Genomic DNA, 20,892 nt, shown 5'->3' on the forward strand with positions numbered 1-20,892 from the left:
AGAGACAAACTGACCCCTCACGTGTATGAAGATGCTGGTCTTTCACATGTGGTTGATGGTAAGGCTGTATATACAAGATTGGATTTAAAATCCTTCTCCATCAGAGTTCTGAAGGTATTGTACATCTGGTGTCACTGATGAGACTTAAGACAGCTTTTTCCTCAGTCATCTGACCAGTCATAGGGATGAAATTTTCTTCTAGTTGGCATAGGCCCTTTCAATCTGAAGATAACTGTCAATTCGAGGAAATGTTCCATTATTTCTTTGACAATTTGTTCTATTCCGTTTTCTCTGTTTGCTAGAATGCCTGATAGATGATCTGTTTGTTTGCTTTTTCTGTTTTTTTTTCTAAGCAGTTCTCTATAATTTTAAAACATATGTTTTAAATCCAAGTTTTATCCTCATTCTCTGTTCTTGAACTGTTCTCTCTGAACAGCCAGCTTTAGCAAATCTTTCCCTTAAACACCGTGGCTTTTCACCTGTCTCGTGGAATATTTTTAAAACTAGAGGCTTCCTCAAAGCTGCTGGAGCTCTCCCTGTGGAGGTGGGAAAGCCTTTACCTGTGTGCTTATCTGCCCTGAAAGCAAGGGATCAAGAAGAAGACCATTTACTCTACAGAGATTGCCATGAATCCCCTGGTTTTGTTTCCCATCTCTGTCCTGCTCCTGTTCTGTGCCTTGTGGCCCTGAGCCCATGCTTTTCCCAGATACCTTCTGGGAAGATCGTTTCTACCTCCAATTCTGTTTCTCCAGCCAGGAAACTATCTTCCAGAAGTTGACTGAATTCTCAGCAGCTGTCTCCCCACTTTTTTTTTTTTTAATTTTACTTATTTATTTGACAGAGAGAGAGAGAGAGAGAGAGAGCGCGCGCACAAGTAGGCAGAGAGGCAGGCAGAGAGAGAAGAGGAAGCAGGCTCCCTGTTGAGCAGAGAGCTTGACTCGGGGCTCGATCCCAGGACCCTGAGATCATGACCTGAGCCGAAGGCAGAGGCTTAACCCACTGTCCACCCAGGTGCCCCTCCCCACTCATTTTTGAGTGTCTGTATTATTCCTTTCACTCTTTGCTTAGTCTACCATCTTGAACTAGGAAGCTGAACAGTTCATGTCAGTAAAGCATTTGCATTTCCTTTTAATAGCAAGATAATATTAATCACTATTAACCACGGTATGGTGTCTTGAGATGTAGAAATTCCTGGTAAGGTGAAGAAAAGGGATCAGCCATTCCTTTCAAGTACACAACTACAAATGTATCATAATAACAGGATTTAGAACATGGTTAAATTCTTTACTGAATTTTAAAAATTGGGGAAATGAGAGCAGTTTTAGTGATCTTGACTCGTGATTCTATGATCTACTTTCACAATTACCTCATAAAATAAAGGTGTTCTCAGAATAAAGAACATTTCTTTCTTTTCTCACTTTGCTATAAACCCACCAAAATTCTGTTGTAGACTAGTACTGGTAATCAGTGACTTAAGACCCTAAAAGATGGCTCAAATCTCTGTATTTTTTGTCAGTGTTTTTGTAAGTAGTTCAGAGTATGGAGGGGAGTCCCCAAACCCCATGTATATAGAACTTTTTACAAATTTAGCAATTAGACATGGTTGGTCTTCATTATAGTTTCCATTTTATACTTAATTTTTCCATAAATCTATCAACTACAGTAATCTAAGTTATCTACAGAAGGTTTCACAGGGACTTCAAAAGTTGAGAAGTTAGCCTAAAATTTAAAAAAAAATCAGCTGCTATCCTGTTTTACACAGACGTTAACTGGTTAACAATTTACTAACTGGAACAAAATCTCCACTCTTCACCTTAACAGCTGACATTTCTGATGACCAGACTGATCTTTCTTTCCCTCATAAGTCTTCTTTCTTAGTAGAAGGGAAAACATGGGGAAAATTGTCAGATTTTCTTTTATTTGATCAATATTGAAAAATATAAATTAGTTACAAGTATAAAACTTTAATGTGTTTAAAACTAAGGCATATATATATATATATATATGTATATATGGAAACTACTATTAATTTAGACTTAAAATTAAAAAAATTTAAAACCATATAAATCACTTTCTTCAGACTTACTGGAAGAACAAGACCTCTCAGTGTGATTTCTCCAGTCATGGCTACATCTGAACGCACCAGCCGCCCACTAAAAAGCGAGGCGAGACAGGTTACTATGGTAACTCCAGCAGATGGTCCATCTTTTGTGACAGCACCAGCTGGGAAGTGCAGATGGATGTCTGTGTTGTCAAGAAGATCAAAACTTCCAGAAGCTTAAAAAAGGAAATAAGGGTTTTAATGTAGAAAAATTAAACCTGTTTTCTTTTTGTCCTAAAAAAGAGAATCAAAATGATAAAAATGTTTTGGGTAAATGAATCCCTCAAAATATTAATGGGTGGTACAATTAGAGTGGGGTCTGGATGAACAGTTTGATTCCACTCGAAGCAGAACTGAAAACAAACCCTTGAAAATCGGTTTCTAGTTCAGGCACTAGCCACACATTCCTAACACGGGAACTAGAATTTCTATGAGCGTTCAGAATCAAAGGTTTGCTACTTCCCTAAAGCTGTAATTCTTCATTTAGAGCCCATCTTAATCGCTGACACAGAACTGGGAGATGGCTCCCAGATCACGATCCCAAAACTCCTCCCCGCTGAACAGCTGTTGCTCGGCCGGCCAAGGCCACTCACCATTAGTCAGATGGTATTTCTTCGCATTGCTGCGGAGCCAGCTGATCGCAAGATGGGCAGACTCCTTCATGACATCCCCTAGCTGGCCGGTCAGAGTTAGCTGACCTTCGCCATCCATTCGGCTTGCTTCCACGAACATGATTTCCCCACCTAAGGGGGTCCAAGCCAAACCTATTGCCACTCCTGGTTGACTCAACCGCTCGGACACCTTGAGAGAAGAAAAATGATCAGTTCAGTCAACAAGAACCAAATTGCTTTCTGGCTGGCTTTCTGGCCCCACAATGTGCCGCCAGAGCCTATTTCTTCAATTGAAGCTTCGATTCAAAGTATTTACTACCTCACATGATTTGGAGTCACCACTTACTATGTATGGCTTTCTGCCAGAAGAAAAACCAAACTTCCTGTTTGGCACTGATTTTTACCTTAAAATATGTGTGAATAACTTGGATTAAAGAGCCACATTTAGCTACACATGCCCTAATTTTCAAAGAACAAACCCAACTGTTTTATCTACTTAAATATTTTTATTAGGCTGCGTATTTACACATACTCCAGAACCTAACTTCATTTTAGGTAATCACGCATTTGTTTCAGAAAGCAGAAACCCTTTTCCAAACATACATTTCTTAAATGGCCAAGTGTGAGAAGGCATGTGTTAAAACCCCTAGATTTTACTTCTCTGCCACTTCATTTTCTCTGTCACTGCTGTGGAAACACTATAAAACACGACCCTCACGATGCTCTGGCTCTTTTCCCGTGGGCTCGGAGGCCCACTGTGTGCCCCCACTTGCCGCTGTCAACTGAACGTGTCACTTGCCTGACACCGCCCTCCAGGTGAGGAGCCAGTTCATGCAAGTTAGGAAAACACATAAAAAGGAACAGTACAGTTGAAACACAATCACATTAACTTTCATTGTACCCTCTGAGCCTCCAAATTTCTTTTCCTATAGAAGCAGCTATCCAGGTCAGAGGAACTGAGCACAGTGTGTCAACCCATCACTAATCCAAGTATGAGACTTTTCCACCAGAGGTAACTTTCTCACGAAGGAGCAAAAGAACCAACAGTCTGAGTTTCTGGCTAAAGGGCTGTGTGGCTGATGCTTCTTCCTTTTCCATGAGGCTAAGATGGTGAAAATCCCGACTTTTAAAACACTCAAAAATCATGGGTGGCATCCACGAAAGCAAGTGGGCACTTATTTTTAGTGGTAAATCTACTAGCATGTTTTGGAAGTTTGTTTCATATTCAAAAAATTTAATTCTAATTAACTTCATCTGGTAAGTGAGAAGTCCCAGTCATGGTGTTCACAGTTGCCGGGTGTGTACTGGATCCTACCTCCTTGGCTTTGTCACTTGCCCTGTTTCCCTATGTACTTGAGACACAAAGATCGATACGCAGAAGATCAGTACTATTTAAGGAAAACAAAGACACTACTTGTTTGTTTCTAATAAAAAAATCAATTTTCTATACCTTAATGACATATGCTTTGGGTGGGAATTTGCCAGGGGGTCCTGTTCCATATGGCTCTTTTCTAGAACTGAGTGAAATAATCCTAAAGAATTATCCTCAGTACACTGAATCATATGTAAATGTAACAGAAAAAGCCATTTGGCAGAATTCTGTTAGCTATAACAAGAATCATCCTTTTTTTTTACAGCTGAATCCTCAAAACTCATTTGTCAGAATAATATCAAAAATGTCTCTCAAGAATCAGGAGTAAGGTGCTTGTTGACTGCTGTGTCGCTTCAAGAAACTAAGCCAGTTTTCCAACTCTCCATCTGCTGGGGAGGCTTGGTACTCTGGGTAGAGCTAAGTGGTACACTGTTCACTGCAACGATGGAGGGCAGAAGCATCCACACCCGCCAGCACTTTATTCTGACTTGATGGCTAAGTGTTTTCATATTAACCTGAAGATGGGAAAATTGCAAATCCATGATTTAACTAACATACAGGAGGGAGAACTGAGGGGCCTGATTACCAGCGACCCAAGAATCTCTGTGATTAAGGCTAACAGCTGTTACCTAAAAAGGTAAGGGATCTTTAATTCTTAGATTCTTAGACTTGGAAACATAGTGTTTTGTTTTGTTTTTTAAAGATTTTATTGATTTGGGAGAGAATGTGCTCCCATATGAGTGTGTGTAGGGGGTGGGGAGGGCAGGCAGAGGGCACAAAGGGGAGGGACAAGCAGACTTCCTGCTGCACAGAGAGCCCAACATGGGGCTAGATCCCAGAACCCTGATCATGACCTGAGACAAAGGCAGATACTTAACTTGACTGTGCCACCTAGGCATCCCATCATACTTTTTCTTTTTTTAGAGTTTCCTTTACATGTAACACTCTAATAAGTTACATATACAAGCATTCATGGTAGCCGTTAAAGACAAGGCTGCAAAAACTGAAAGCCATGCATTTCTACTTTCTACTGAAAGGCATGCATTTCTCTTCCTTCTAACTTGCTTAAAAATTTATCTTTTGTTTAAAGGTTCTATGTTTCAGCTAGACCCAAAGGAGAAGTATTTTCTCCCATTTGGAAGGCTGCTTTAAATCATTTAGACTTTTTTGAGTTACAGGAACTAGTCTAGAATTGTAGAAAAGTAAGGCTGTTATCTCCCCCTCCCCCTGCCCAATCATTATAAAGTGAACTGTAGTAACAATGATTAACATTTGAAAATTTCCAGTTTTGGGGTGCTTGGGTGGCTCAGTCGGTTAACCATCTACCTTCAGTTCAGGTCAGGATCCCAGGACCCTGGGGTGGACCCCCACATTGGGTTCCCTGCTCAGTGGGGAGCCTGCTTCGCCCTCTGCCTCTCCCCCAGGCTCGTGCTTCCTCTTGCTTATTCTCTCAAATAAATAAATAAAATATTAAAAAAAGAAAGAAGAAAGAAAGAAAGAAAGAAAATTTCCAGTTTCAGAAAGGGTATATTCCTGACAATACAGACCACTGAAAACTGTCTACACACCAAGTTTTCTAGACTCTCAAAGGGCAATAAGTGAAGCTGTATGTATAATGCTTTGTGACGTAGAGCTAAACATACCAAGATGGTGGGGCCTATGAGCTAGCCATTAGGAACAGGCCAAAGAACTCATCTCATTCTGCTTCCTGTCTTCAAGCAGGAGAGTTTCATTCTTATCACTCAATTAAAAACCTCCATGAACTATCAATATCAATACACATAATACTTTCTCCATATTCCTTTATTTATCTACTTGAATATTTATGCTACTATGTAAGACCCTTCATTTCCAAGTGGAAATGTAAGCTTTAGTTTACATTTAGTTTAGGAGATGCCTTGTTCTTCTTTTTCAAACTAAGTAACCCAGTGGAATTATAGTTTCCTCGTACAGTTCATCTTCCGGCTCTCACGAATTTTGTGTTTGTCATCTCGCTTCTTCAGACTCCTCAGGGGAGTGCTCGTTTCCTGTTCTGTGTGCAGCTTCCAGCCATCTTAGCCCCTTCACACAGAACAATTTGTATCTCAGAGCACTCCTTAGAAAGGGATTCAACACAGTAATATCAAAACTGTGTTTATCAGTACTTTGCTGTCAGTTTCTAACTACACTACAGGTCTGCTGTATTAGCCAAGACAGGCCTTGGCTCGAAGCTGAGAATGCTTTCCCCGCTAGATGTCAAAGTGGAACACAAGCATCCTAACTCATTTGGTCATTCTATTTCCCACAGGGACAGCCTTGTACCTCAATTTCCTTATCTGCTAAATCTTGTTTAAAGAAATGGTTACTTTCTGCTGTAATAATTACATCAGTCATGGAAATCAATCGCATAAATATGCAGATTGAATGAGTGTTGAAAATATTTAATGAAAGACCTAATGAATAATAGAATCTCCTGGGGCACCTGGGTGGTTCAGTTGGTTAAGCATCTACCTTCAGCTCAGGTCATGATCCCAGGGTCCTAGGATCAAGCTCCATGCTGGGCTCTCGGCTCAGCAGAGAGCCTGCTTCTCCCTCTCCCTGTTGCTCCCCCTGCTTGTGCTCTCTCTGTCAAACAAATAAATAAAATCTTGAAAAAAAAACCCCATGTCTTCTAAAGTCTAGTTCATTCTTAACAGTTCGATGGTAGCTGCGCTGAAGGAGCATTTGTGTACTAATCACTCTAACTTCCCGCCGTTCATCCTCCTTGGTTAACTGGAAGGAGCGGTAACTGACTGAAACAATACGTACATTCAGCTCCGTGACCGTCCCAAGCCTCGGTCAATGCTCACAGGTTTAGTACCTTGTTATTTACTACCGTGGCCTCATGAGAGGGATCAAGGGTTTTACATCCATTCGACAGTGCTTTGCTGAGCATCCTGGGCTGGGTTCCATTATAGCTCACAGGGACATAAAAGCGAATACCTCTTGGAACTGACAGACTACTTAAGAACATTAGATAAAGGCACGATTCTACTCCAGCATGGGGAGACAGCAGGGTCTGTACCGAGTGCTTTCATCTACAGAGCCCTGAAGAGGCATGGATCCTGTCTGGGGAGCAGGGACAAGTGTCACAGAAGAGGCTGAGCAGAGTCTTAAAATATGAGTAAGAGTTGGCTGGGCAGAAAAGGTCCAGGAAGCCATCCTGAGATAGAGGGCAGCAGGTGCCAAGGACTACAGACACAAGTGGCCTTCTTTCCAGGGGCAAACAGGTACCGCACCGAATGTGCAACCTGAACCATCAGGTGGCCGCGGGACGCGCACAGGCTCATCAGCAGTGACGCTTACACTGTGAACTGGTTTCTTTTTATTCTCCTACCAGGCTGTCACGAGCAGTTATCCACCTGCCAACTTCTTTCAAGTCTTTGTACTAAGATCCTAAGCCTTGAGTTCATGACTATTCGATTTTTCTAGCTGTAAATTTATTTCCACAGCGTTTAGAAAAGAGCAGGTCACATCCCCTTCGCCTGGCAGGGTGCTGGGGTCGACCACTGTCCTCTCTCAAAGCCATGTTAAAGAGCCGCGGTCTGGCCTGCCACTGCACCACAGAGAGCCAGCTGCTTTCAGCCCCTTTCAGTAGAGCCTTTTCTTGGCAAAATCAGTTCATGGTGGGGCACCGGGCCAAGCCAAGTGTGCAGTGTGGGTGCCGGATAACATGGGCATGTGTGGCCCAGCAGGTTTAAATGGAGCGGATGGGGGAATTTACCACCATAATTCCTGTGGGCATTTCACTAGTGTTTATACTCTGCCCATTTCCAGCACTTGATTTTATCTGTTTGAGAGGCAAGCACGCTGATGGAATCTCCTGGAATTCACCTTTGGATGCGTTTTATTCAAGATGCATTTATTTATTTTTTATTTTTAAAAAGACATTTATTTATTTATTTGGGCAGAGAGTGAAAAAGTGTGAGTAGGGGAGAGGGGCAGAGAGGAAATGAGAGGGAAAAGCAGACTTCTCACTGAGCGTGGAGTCCAACACAGGGCTCAATCTCCCATTCCTGAGATCATGACTTGAGCCGCAATCAGGAGTCAGCATGTAACGGACTGAGCCATCCAGGTGCCCCTATTCAAGATGCTTTTAAAAATATGCAGGTCTATCTTTTTCCCCTTAATATTACTATTTTTTAAGGGCAGTGACCTCTGGATAAGGACTTTTCATACACCACCGCAGGAGGCCAATGCTAAGACGTTAATACAAAATGTGCATGGGATCAGGACTACTTAGAAAACAGGATCTCAGGTCTGGCGGGCCGGACAGCACACAGACACTTAGGGCATGGATGACTGCTTTTCTGAAGCTGAAAATTGAATTTATCCTGCAACGACTAGAGCTGACCTGTTCTTCTGATTGTGTCACTACAGTTATAATCTGTGAGTTTAAGCCTGTTACCCCTGGAGATTTTTGGTCAACTCCAAGACTGGCCAGCTAGGATACGTATCCAGTGATGTGGAGGTTTCTCCTGCTTTCACTAGGATGCAAATGACAACTGTAAGATTCTCTTTTCACCCTAAGGATGTTCATGTAACCAACCAATAAAAGAAATTACAACTGAGCTGACATTAACGGCAATCTCCTGACTGACCAGATCAAATAAGATTCAGTATTTGATTCCTGTGCCTTTCCTACTTTCTCTGTTGCTAGATGTGGCCCTGACCCCGTGCTTCTGAGGAAGTACTCTCGGTACTAGGTGCTGTGGTCGCGTGAGCAGCATGACCGATGCCCAGGTGGCTACGGACACCCGCACCCACACCCACTCCTTCCCACCTTCTCTCCCAGGGCTGGAGAGCTTTCCTTTCCTTTCCTTAAAGTGAGTTTAACTGATCTTGTCTCTTTAGGAAATCCCACTGTATGGAAAAGGGGACATGATACTATTCCTAAATGTGAAATCTAAACTAAGTTCCTAGAACTCTTTTTTCAACCTGTTTAGGGAATTCTAAAGGGAATAAGAATGTGCCTTCTTACCTTTGTTCCTCACTGGTAGTTAGCTAGGTCAGTCATACTTTAGGCACTAACATTTTTGCAGACTCATTTTGAAGAGAGTGAAGAATAGTTAGAGGTGGTGAAGACTATTAAATGCAGGTAAAAAATCAGGACTACAAAAACAATTAAAAACAAGGTTTTTTGTTGTTGTTATTGTTGTTGTTGTTTTGGTGATTAGGGATGTTAATTTTTAGAGAGTAAGGCGCTTGCAGGAACTAGCACTTGTTCATTTTTTAGCATGTACCAGGTCCTGTGGTGGGTGTTTTGTATTTATCAACTCACCCAACCCTAAAACCCATCTATCTAAACACATACATATCATTAGCCCCAACACATCCCACTCAAGGAGGCTGGGTTTATCACCTGCTGAGTGAGAGGCCTCCTTCTTCCTCCCTTCTAACCCCCTGCTACAGCGGCAACTGGTTCCCCCACCTCCATTCCCTTCTCACTATTTTCTGCTTTCAAAACACTCCTCCCTTCCCCCCCGCCCCCCTGCATCCTGCTATCATCCAAGGTATCTGCAGCGAACAGCTCCGCAGCTACCTGGCTTCTGTTCTGCTCCTCAATCCCAACAACGGTTTCCTCACCTCAACTCACCCACTCTCCCCCAGGTCCTTATCACAAGCAGAAATCCCACCACCTCTGATGGAGATCTGAATTCGAATGCTCCTACCCCCGATGATGTTCTTATCCCTCTAGTTCACTGGTCTTCAAGATCATCAATGCTGCCACCTTCACATTCTGCACCTGCTCTGTCCTGGCTTCACTTCTCTCCCGGGGCAATGAACAAGCCTTTGTTCCATCATTATAACCATTTTCTTGTAAATAACTCACTACTCTTGCCCCTTTCCTCATTATACCCCAGAAAGGGTATCCTCTGCTGCACAAGGCTTCATCTCTGCACACTGTGGGTCCCCTCCCAATTCACCTGCCCAGAGACTTTGTTCCCACTGTTTCTCCAGCAACAGTCTGTCCCACTCTCTACTGGACTGTTGTGATCAGCACACAGACCTCCCCTTGCAAACATTCTCCCTGTGGTCCCCACACTCCCTTCCAGCCACTTCATTTCTTTGCACTAATTCACAGCCAACTTCTGAAAAGAGGAGCCTACACACTGCTTCCTCTCCTCCCATTCTTCCTTCCACACATCCCCAAATCTCCTATGCCCGCAACTCCCCTCTCAAAGGTCACCGACCTCCACATTATCAAAGCAAATACACAAACAGCAAACACATTTGGACGTTCCCTCCTTCTAGAGGGTTTCCCTCTTTGCTCTCATGGCAGCATAAAACCTGTTTCCCTCCAGCTGCCTGCTTGTCACTTTGAACTTTCTCTCTTTTTCTGAGAGCTCCTCTTCTTCTCCATGACCCTGAATGTTGGCATTTTTCAGGGCCTCCCTCAGGCTACCAGCTCTTCTGTGTATGCTTTCTCCTCTGGTGACTTCAACATCTCTGCGACTTGAAATATCTCTGTCTTCCGACAATTCATGCCTCCACCTTGGACCTCACTTCTGGGTCACAGGCCTATGTGTCCATGTCTCCTTTCCCGTGCCTCAAATGTTTCAAACTTAGTATGTTCACCATCCCACTCTTTCCCAACGCAGTAAATGGTACTGCCACACGAAAATCCTGTTGCTCCCTCCAGAAACGCAGAAGTTCCTAATAACTGTTTCCTTTGTTCCCCGTATGTACACTGTCAGCAAGCCCAAGTCTACCTCTAAACAATGTCTCAGATGGCGCTGGGGCAGTGATCCCCCCAATCTCCGTGCCACGGGCTTGTCTTCCTTAGCAGCCATCTCAACTTACAGTTATGGGCTAAAATTATCTTCTCTATGAAAGTGAGCATCATGAAGGGAGAGATCATACCTTGCCTGTTTACTACTGTGTTGGCCTGCAGATCCCTAATAAGTATCTATTGAGTGAATGAAACTCTTTCTAGAAGAAATGACAGACCCTAGACTTTTACTTTTATGGACAATATAGGCATTTAAACCAAAAAAGGGGCCTTACAACCTCAATCACTTCAACACGTACTCCAACATTCCTAGTACAATTTCTCTCCAGACTTTTTTACCCAGGAGCACAGAAGAAGAGTGACGAAGGTTGGCCATGGAGCATTCTTTGTGAGAATGGAGTCCCAGGTGTGCCAGTGCTTTATCTGCCTCACATGAGAAACAGATTACAGCTGTGGAGTCAGTCAGGCTTGAACCATATCTCCATTCTGGCAAAAGCTGGGTCTTCTTGCAAGTTATTTAAATGTTCTAAGCCTGTTTCCTCATCTGTTCTTGTAAAGCTGCCATGACTGAAGATTCAAGGATGTGTCACTTGTTAGAGGGTCTTCCATGGTGCCTGATACCTAACAGATAACACACAAAAAGTGGCCAAGAATCCCAGGCCAACTTCTCCCATTCCAAAGAACAGAACTATGTTGGTAAGAGTACAAATATGAATCTGATGTGGAGCAGATGTCTTTTTTTTTTTTTTTTTAAACTGCCATCCTTTAAGCCACTCTGTTTTTTGCAGGGAAGGGAAGGAATTAGCTTGGTTGAACAGGGTATTGGAGAAGAGGAGAAAGAATAGTGGACTTGCCATCACCTGGTCTGAGCCTGAATACTGGCTTCACTATTTGCACCTTGTATGAATTTGCAGGACTCATTTAATCTCTTCAAGCTTCTTCTTGGATATAAAATGGAAGACTCCAGCACAGTGATGGCCCTCAGGGACAGTCAGACGATACCAAAATGTTTCTCAGAGATGCCAAAGCTCAGGTGAAGGTGATCAAGCAGCTCGGGGCCGATGGTTCATCAGACCACTGGAGATAGAGACCGAAACCCCAGGCTACAGGGTGAATTCTCTCAAGTGTGGAAAAGATGAACAAAATGTTCCAAACACCCAAACATGTCTCGAGACCTTCTATTCTAAGATGTTATTTATAAAAGGCAAAAGGCTACTAGACTCTACCTTTCAGATTCATGTTGGCAAAAAGTGCTCAGATGCCCATAGGAAAATGAGTTTCTCCAATGATATCAAACAGAGCTGTTAAGCAGTGTTTACAAAATTTCTCGTTTCTCATTCTTTTGGTTCCTTTTTTGCCAAAGCTCTAAGAATGTCAACAATGCTTGCAAATCTAAAAGCGGCAGAAATGACTGGGAGAGAAGGGGTATATGCAACAGAAACATGCATCAGTCTTTGGTTGTTATCTGTTGCTCTAATTTGAATTCCCAAAGAACTGCTGGAACGTACTGTTCCAGAAAGCTTAGCAAAATAGCCCATTGGAAATGCAGAAGTCAGAACCTGTTTTTTCTTCTTCACTCTCAAAACCACTGCATTCTTACAGAACAGAAAAGCAAGTTTTGCTCACTTTCTCAAGCAAGGAAAAGTTTTGCCCCATTTCTTACAACACTTCAAAATTTAAATCCATGACATCTTAAGAATTCAAATAACCAATTTGTCTGATTCTACTGTTCAGGATCAGATTCACTGTTGGGAGTAAACAAGTTCTATTCTTGTAACAGAGTTTTGTAGAGAGGCTCATTAGCTTTAATGACCAGCTCAGAGTATAAACAGATAAACAAGATTGGTTTGGGACCATTTTTCCTCTCCACAATTTTAAGACTTGAGGAAAACCACATCTACTGGTAGTGATTTTGAATGTCAGAGGGAGAGATTATCTTCTGTATAATTTATCAGATTTACTCTTCTGAAAATCATTTTTTTCTTACACTGATAGGAGGGGATGGTAAAGCTTCTGAAGGAAGATGCTATGTTCAGTAGTGTAACAAAAATTTTTTCTAGTCACTGACCCTTGCTAGCTCATAGAAGAATCCTATGGAATGTATCAAAATGCCTCAGCAGACACAGACTCAATACCTTTTTCCATCCAGCTGCCTCAACTAAGTCCTGGGGCTTAGGCCTTTCTGACTGGACATTCTGTCGTGAGGGACGGGGAGAAAAAAGGAAATAGGGCCGCACGGCTTTAACCCAAGGAGCTATTAGCAATGAAATGACAGATTTCCAAAGATGCAGTCTCTGTCTGCAACAGGGCAGTCAGAAGTTAAAGCTAGGCTCATGTTTGCAGATTATTTTATACTTAGGTTGCTTTCTTGCCTCTGTCCCCCAAGACTCTGACAGCACACACAAAAAATCTGTAATTAGGAATTAATGGGAATATAGAATTTCTAAGGAGGAGAGTCAGAGACCCTGTTCTTAGAATGGAACTGGAGAACAAGAGAATAAGATCAGACTGAGTTTCCAGAAGAGGATGAGGCCAGGTTTCTGGCTCGCTGCAAAAGCCTTACTTACTCTCACACTGGGCACTAAAATTCAATACCTTGCAGAAAACAAGTTTCCAATCTCCCGACAAAATTCAGCCTCCCAAACCACCCAGTTCTGACTCTCCTCCAATCTGTGAAGCAGCGATCAGAGTAAATTGGAGGCCATAAACAAAGAAATGAGAATAGTCACCTCCATTTCATACATCGGGGGCCCAAGGATGTCTTTCAGAGCATGGAAATCAATCAAAATCGGCATTTCAGGTGGCAGGGCTAAGTCCGGAGTATTGCTGATAGATTCAGGTTTTGCCTCTTCTAAAATGTGTTCTCTGCAACCTAAGAGAGAAAAATGTGTTTAGAATTCTCAGAGATTGGCAGGTTTGAAAATTCCTTAGTAATATACATCAAACAGAAGCACAGAGGGCTTGAACAGATTAGTCACCTTTGTATGTTTATTCAGGCACAAAAATTTACCTTGTGATCTGTGGAACTCAGGAGAGATTCTATCTTTCAAGAGCCCCCAAAGGGTGATATAATGCACCGTCTTGTTCATTTTTTCTTGTTTGTTGTCTCCCCCTCCCACTGCACATAAGCTCCAGCAAGACACGATCTTGCCTGTCTTCTTTTTTAACCCTTATATTCTTAAGCTGTGAACAATGCCTGGCCCTGCTCAACCTTAGAGGGCAGATACTGAAGGGTCACCTGAAATAGATTACCTTGTATAATTCTGTCAGAGCAATGGAACACAAAGCTTTCAACTCTCTTTCAGAAGGGTCCCATCAAGTGTCCCATTTCCTGACAGGCAGCAAGAACTTGCATACAACAGATACCCATATAAGCAATGCTTATATGGTTATCATTTTCCAATAAATAAGCATAACTGGCAGTGCCAGGGTAAAAGCATATGAAGCCTGGTCTGAGACCCCCTTTAATAATACACTATTTCCCTGACCTGCCTAAGAGCCCTGGCTGCTAACAACCTGTCAGAGCCTACACATAAGAGGTTTGAGCCTCCACATATAAGGAGAAGAGCTGGCTCACCTATCAGACCACCTTTCTGCTGGTCTCTGTACTTCCAGTTTGAGGAAAGAAAAATGTTACTTAGGCCTCATAGCCAGAAACCTAAAATGAATAGAGGTTTAAAGTATATATGAAGTATTTGTCTCTATTCATCTTCATTCCTAGTTTTGCTTTTCTTTTAGCTTTGTCATAACTCTTCCAGTTCTTCTATCTCATGAGATGTTGTAAGATATCTTTATTACCTTTTTTTAAAAAACATATATCCTTCTTTCTAGAAATGATTAATATATACCATATAATAATGATAAACTTGCAATGTTTTATTTTTGGTACAATTCTCTCATGCTGGTATCTCAACAAGTTTTAAAAGAACTGTTTTTCACTAACTCCTTTCCTTCCAAAATGATTCCTGAACATGTTTTATAATATTAGGCCCTCATTTTAGACTCCAAAGATAACTGGAAACATCCTTGGGGGGGGGGTGTCCCTAAATGACCCCTGCCTAGAACAGCCTTGCTATGACCTTCTGGGTGAATGGCTCTCTTAGTCTCCTGGGCTCTGTGGGGCTCCTCTTTAAGACTGAGTCATGAAAGATATGTGATGGAAACCAGGCAAAAGCTCAGATTTTCTGCCACTTGCTGCCTGTCAGACTCTCTGCCCAGCATTGAATTTTGCACTATCTCTACAGAGTTCCTGTGAAACTTAGAGAATTAAAGAGAGAACCCTTTGCGGATTGCAAAATGATGTTGTACCTTAAGTGTTAAGTCTTGAATTATAGGTCTTCTCACTGTCATTCCTTTGTAATGTCACTTCATCTTTCAAAGTTTGGATTCTAGGAAGTCTTCCCTGAAGCACTTCAGGGAAGCACTTACCTGCTTCTCTAAATCTAGCTCTCACTGGGTTACTTAGTAGCTTGTGGAAATGGGGGTTTTCTGCCTGCTGCCCTTTTTGCAGTCTATCTAAGCAGTAACAATGAGCAAAGGTGGAAAGGCACCCAAATGGCCAGGTTAGCTCCCTGTGGATCCCAAAGCAGAACAGAAAGCAGGTGTCATTGCTTCATTAAAATTAATGCACAGAAAAAAAAAAAAAGTGCTACCTGTCTAAGGTTACTACCATACCCTGAAAATGAATGGCTCTGAAACTTCAGCTGATGCACAGAAGAGGCTGTGAGGCTCTCTGGCCTGGTGCCTTTGGATAGGCCTTTCTGAGATCTAATTACTGTTGCTAGCCTGGAATTCATGATCACAGGAGGAAGTCAGGCTGGATGGGTGAAAGCCAATCCACAATTATGTAACTAATGCTTCAGGACACCCAATCCCTTTCCAAGTGGAGTAGTGAACTCAGTGCTTTAAGCACTGAGGAAGTGGCAGTGGGGACAGCATTTTTCTTCTTCTTTTTTTTTTTTTTTAAAGATTTTATTTATTTATTTGAGAGAGTGAGAGAACACAAGCAGGGGTAGTGGCAGACAGAAAGGGAGAGCGAGAAGCAGGGAGCCCAATGCAGAAGTGGGACTAGATCCCAGGACCCTGAGATCATGACATGAGCAGAACGCAAATGCTTCACCAGGGAGAGTTATTTCTAATGCAACTAGACCTCAAAAGATAAAAGATGGCCATTTCCATCAGGCTTTAGGCACAGCAACAGTGTTATAAAAAATTCAATCAACTCAGAACTAATCTGTGTTTTAAAATGTTCCATCATTACAACATGAGCCTAGAGAATGAAAAGCTCAAGCCAAAAAAATGGTGCCAGCTAATTGGGAAAAACAGGCTAGCACTGGATTTTAAGTACCATCCACAAGGACCTATATGTACTGCAAAGTGACAGTAAGGAAATAGAATTCAGAGAATTCACAGTTTGATTCCTCATTCAAACAAACAACCAGAACGACATCATTTCACAAAGATGCCACTGAAGGCATGAAACCTCAGCTATAGGTGAACCCTGTGTGTCCTATGCATGAGCTTTCAAGCCCTCAGCTCTAGTGCCACACTCCCCACTCCGCTAGAGGGATCAGCACCCACAGAAGCCAGTGGCAGGGTCCCAAGGACTCACTACTGGCTCTGCCCCAGACTGTAGCATTCAAGTAAGGTGGACTTTTCAAGGCGAGGCAAACAACAACAATAAAGCAAGTTCAACTTCTCCCAACATAACACAAGCTCTGTCCCGCAAATGCTTCTCTCTGGAACCACAGTCTTCCTCATCTGTGCCCTTTTCTTGGGCAGAAGCAGTGGTTCTTCAGATGGCTAAAGGACACATGAAAAGGGCTGTTTCACCAAGTAGAAAAGTTGCTTACAGTAAGAGCAAGATACCATTTGCTGGTTACCAAATGAATCTCTAGCAAACTAGTTTAAGAAATGATAAAGATCACTGTTAAAGAAAGTGAAGAAATCTTCCCAAAGGCCGAGCTTATGGAAATATAAAGTGATTCAATCTTCCAGAAAATCCTCCCAAACAGTCAAACTCAGACCCAGTGGTCCTAGTCTGCAGGAATCTACCCTTAAGGACATAATCAGAAGTGCAGATGACTGTTGTGTAGGCAACAGTTCAGACAACAAAGCTACTTGCTGCAGACTGACTGTAAGAGCAAAAATGAGACCCAATATAAACACTCAAGGTTAGGAACACAGTTAAATAACTGTGGTACAGCCATCAAAGAAAATACGATACAGTCACTAAAATTGTTTCCCAAGTGTTTTTAAGTAATGTGAGAAAATTCTTGTGAAATGACATCAATTTGAGGAAAGAGGAGGGTATACACTTTCACATGGCATGATTTTTATTAATAATAACATAATAAAAATACATGTGAGAAATGAATGAAATAATATAGCCCAAAATGTTAAAGTTATTTCCTGAGTTATGAGATTAAGATTACATGGTGAAATAGTCAATGAGTAACAGTCTCCAATCCTGGCTCTGGCTTCCCAGTTGGCCCTGAAGAAAGTTACTTTACCCCTTTGTATCTGTTTTTCTAATCTGTGAAACCATAATAATTATAGTAACCTTCAGAGAGTCACTGGGAGGATTTAACAATGTTTAAAGTCAAAATATGTATAAATGGGAGGAAGTGAATTATAGAGTTGGAGAAATATTTCGCACAGACCTCTAAGACTCCCAGATCTTACTTCATAGCTCTTTTTGCTGAAGAAAACAAAGTACCCTCTGCAACCTAATTCCAGTCAGGGCCCCAGAGAGAGGGCTTCAACCACAATCACAGGACTGCTGGGAGCCACATAAATTTAACAATTCTAAGAAAAAAGAGAAAGATAACAAAATTCAAGATTCTTCCCTAGGTTATAATATACATTACTATTATATTCAATGCACCCCAATTTCCTTTACAAATAATCTAGAAGTATAGTCTTAAAAGTAATGAAGTACTATTAAACAGAGTTTGAGGGGCGCCTGGGTGGCTCAGTTGGTTAAGCGTCTGCCTTTGGCTCAGGTTATGATCCCAGGGTCCTTGGATTGAGACCCACATCTGGCTCTCTGCTCAGCGAAGATCCTGCTTCTTCTTCTCCCTCTGCCTACCACTCCCCCTGCTTGTGCTCGCTCTTTGTCAAATAAATAAAATCTTAAAAACAACAACAACAACACAACAGAGGTTGAAAAGAAAGGCCAGGGAAAAATAAAATGAGAAACTAGCTCAAATCTCACTCCACTTCAACTGTTTTTTCACTTCAAAGGTAACACTGGTCGAAAAGTGGGAGGGAGCTGAAGTTCTTTTTGGTGATGCACTCTGCTCAGAGAGGTCTCCCAGGTCTTCTTTCATCCGTGTTATCTGTCAGCCTGTGTAACAGAGCCGAATTCAGGATGCAGCCAGGATGGTCAGGGTAGAACCAAGGAGTTTCACAGAATGAAGGCAGCAGATAAGCAAGCAGCACCTGGGGCACAAGCTACACTGCTCTCGCTATGCTCACTGGGCAGCCCCCAGGCAGCACAAGAACATGTGTGTGTGTGTGTGCTGCGGTGCCTTCCCTCAGGGGGCTAAGCCCGACTCTGGAGCTGATATCACCTGGGCCATTAGGAAAGGACTCTCTACAGCTAGGAACTCCTTATAAGAAAGGATTAGGCTTTCCAGAGCAGTGTCCCAGGGACACGATCAAGTGTTCTTTCCCACCCACTCTTTCTCTCTCAAAGGAGCATGACTTAAATGAATGCAGGCCCAAGAGCCCAAGAATCACTGTGGGAAGGAGGGAGAAAGGAAGATATTAAGAGGAAAGGTAAGGAGGTAGAAGAGAGGGGTATAATATCTCCGGAAACACCGAGGAACTTTGTGTTAAAGGAAAAAAAAAGTTTCTTGCCTTTTGAATAAATCTCATGGAAAACAGCATCTCTTGGTAGGTGAGCCAACCAATGGAAAGCAGCAGAGGCCAGGAACACAAAAAAGGTTACTAACATCAACAATTACCCAGAATGCAGAGGAAATGAAAATCTACCAAACCACAGATGCCCTAGGTTATTATAATCATCTTTACTTCAGACAGAACATTTTAGTTGTCACTTACTATTCTCCATATTCTGCTTAACTTCAAGTAGGCACTACACTCTCGAGTGCCAGCTTATGAGTTCAAAAGCTACACTCTGAGGCACAGCGATAATAGGATCACTTTCATCTTGATAATGGAAAAAGTGTTCATTTTTCACAAAGAGCTGGTTTCTAATGCTCTCGGGGTAGGGATAGAGGAGGGAAGGATGGAGGGTACCAGAATACTGTTAACTGCAGCCAGCAATCGCCAAGGCCCAAAACATAGGGTTAGTTCTCCAAAGAAATGAAAACTACCTGTTTCTGTCATATTAATACCGTCTTCCTGAAATAGCTCCCTGAGAATGTTTGGGTCTCATTCTGAGGCTTAGCGGAATTCAGGAAGAATCAGGAATTCAAGAAGGACAGGATAAAACCATGATATATAAAACTTTGAAAAGCCAGGAAGAAAGTCAAAGATCTGGCCCAACCCTCCATTTTTCACTCAATGAAACGGAGACCCAGAGAGGTTAAACCAATTGCCTTAAGTACACAGTAAATTACAGATAGTACCAGGATTAGTGGCTCCTGACCAAGGACACACTTTGTCCCAACTCTGCCTGTAGCTCAAGAGTTCCTCGACAAAACAAGGCAACTCAGTGGTAAATTTAGAGATTAGATTATTTTTTCCTAATTTGAAAATAATCAATTGGTACTACAGACATAGATTACCTTCTATGACTTTTGTCAAAACAACATCAACAACAACAACAAAAACACAACAACCCCAAAATTGTGACAGACTTGGGGATGAGTGAAAACAGACAACTAGGTGTCCAGTGTATCCTTTTAGCTGGTCTGTGTCTTACTGCTTTTCAGCTATTTTTCAATTCTGTAAGCTGTAGAAACTGAGAGTAATGCAAATGATGCTCGTCTATAGAAATGAAAGTGAACTTTCTCCGAGAGAGGTGCAAATGACCCTCTCTCATTGTCTGATGAAGCTGGTTTTGCCAATGTCAGCATTCCTCATTGCCTACATACGGGTGTACTCCTGGATTCCCTGCTGAACCAACTGTAACATTTCACTGGTTGTCTCATTAACTAATGAATTAATCAAAATCTTTGACATATGGTCATTTTATACTTGTTTGATGGCAATGATTCTGCAGTTAAGAAATTATTATCCTGAGGTGCCCAGGTAGCTCAGTCAGTTAAGCATTCAACTTGTGATTTTGGCTCAGGTCATGATCTCACTTACTTTGAGATGGAGATTTGTGCTGGGGGGGTGTGGTCCACACTCAGCAGGGAGTCTACTTGAGATTCTCTTCTCCCTTTACCCCTCCCCCCACTCATGTTCTCTCTCTAGAATATTAAAAAAAAGAAATTATTATCCTTTAACACTGTACAAAAACACTTTTTTCTAAGCAGTGACAGAGATGCCCAACAGTCAACTCTTAACCACTATGAGTAGCTGAGATAGATATATATATACATATATATATATTTTTCAAAAAATATTTTTAAAGGTTTTATTTATTTGTTAGAGAGACAGAGTACACGCATAAGCAGGGGGATTGGCAGGCAGAGGGAGAAGCAGGCTCCCTGCTGAGCAACAAACCCAATGCAGGACTTGATCACCGGACCCTGGGATCATGACCTGAGTCAAAGGCAGATGCTTAAACCAACAAAGCCACGCAGGCATCCGCTAATATGTTTAGATTAAGAAGATCTTAGGGCCTCAGACACACACACAGATACATCAACTTACTTTAGGTACAAAAATATGAAACTTCCTGGGGCGCCTGGGAGGCTCAGTGGGTTAAGCCTCTGCCTTTGGCTCAGGTCATGATCTCAGAGTCCTGGGATCGAGCCCCATGTCAGGCTTTCTGCTCACCAGGGAGCCTGCTTCCTCCTCTCTCTCTGCCTGCCTCTCTGCCTACTTGGGGTCTCTGTCTGTCAAATAAATAAATAAAATTTTTTAAAAAAATATGAAACTTCCCACTTTTATTATTACTCCCTTTGGGTAGATCCTC

At 42.2% G+C, this 20,892-nt stretch overlaps 1 protein-coding gene across 1 annotated transcript in view; it reads right to left on the bottom strand.

Annotated features, from left to right (window-relative positions):
- The window catches only part of LONP2 (lon peptidase 2, peroxisomal), a 112,411-nt gene that overhangs the window by 1,521 nt on the left and 89,998 nt on the right, over window positions 1–20,892 (bottom strand). Inside the window, exons 12-14 of the mRNA XM_059153391.1 lie at window positions 13,565–13,707; window positions 2,695–2,902; window positions 2,087–2,277 (exon numbers count right to left, since the gene is read on the bottom strand). Coding sequence (XP_059009374.1) covers window positions 2,087–2,277; window positions 2,695–2,902; window positions 13,565–13,707 — 542 coding nt within the window. The remainder of the gene's footprint in view (window positions 1–2,086; window positions 2,278–2,694; window positions 2,903–13,564; window positions 13,708–20,892) is intronic.

This window comes from Mustela lutreola, chromosome 16 (assembly GCF_030435805.1).
Source record: "Mustela lutreola isolate mMusLut2 chromosome 16, mMusLut2.pri, whole genome shotgun sequence".
Taxonomy (NCBI): Eukaryota; Metazoa; Chordata; class Mammalia; order Carnivora; family Mustelidae; genus Mustela; species Mustela lutreola.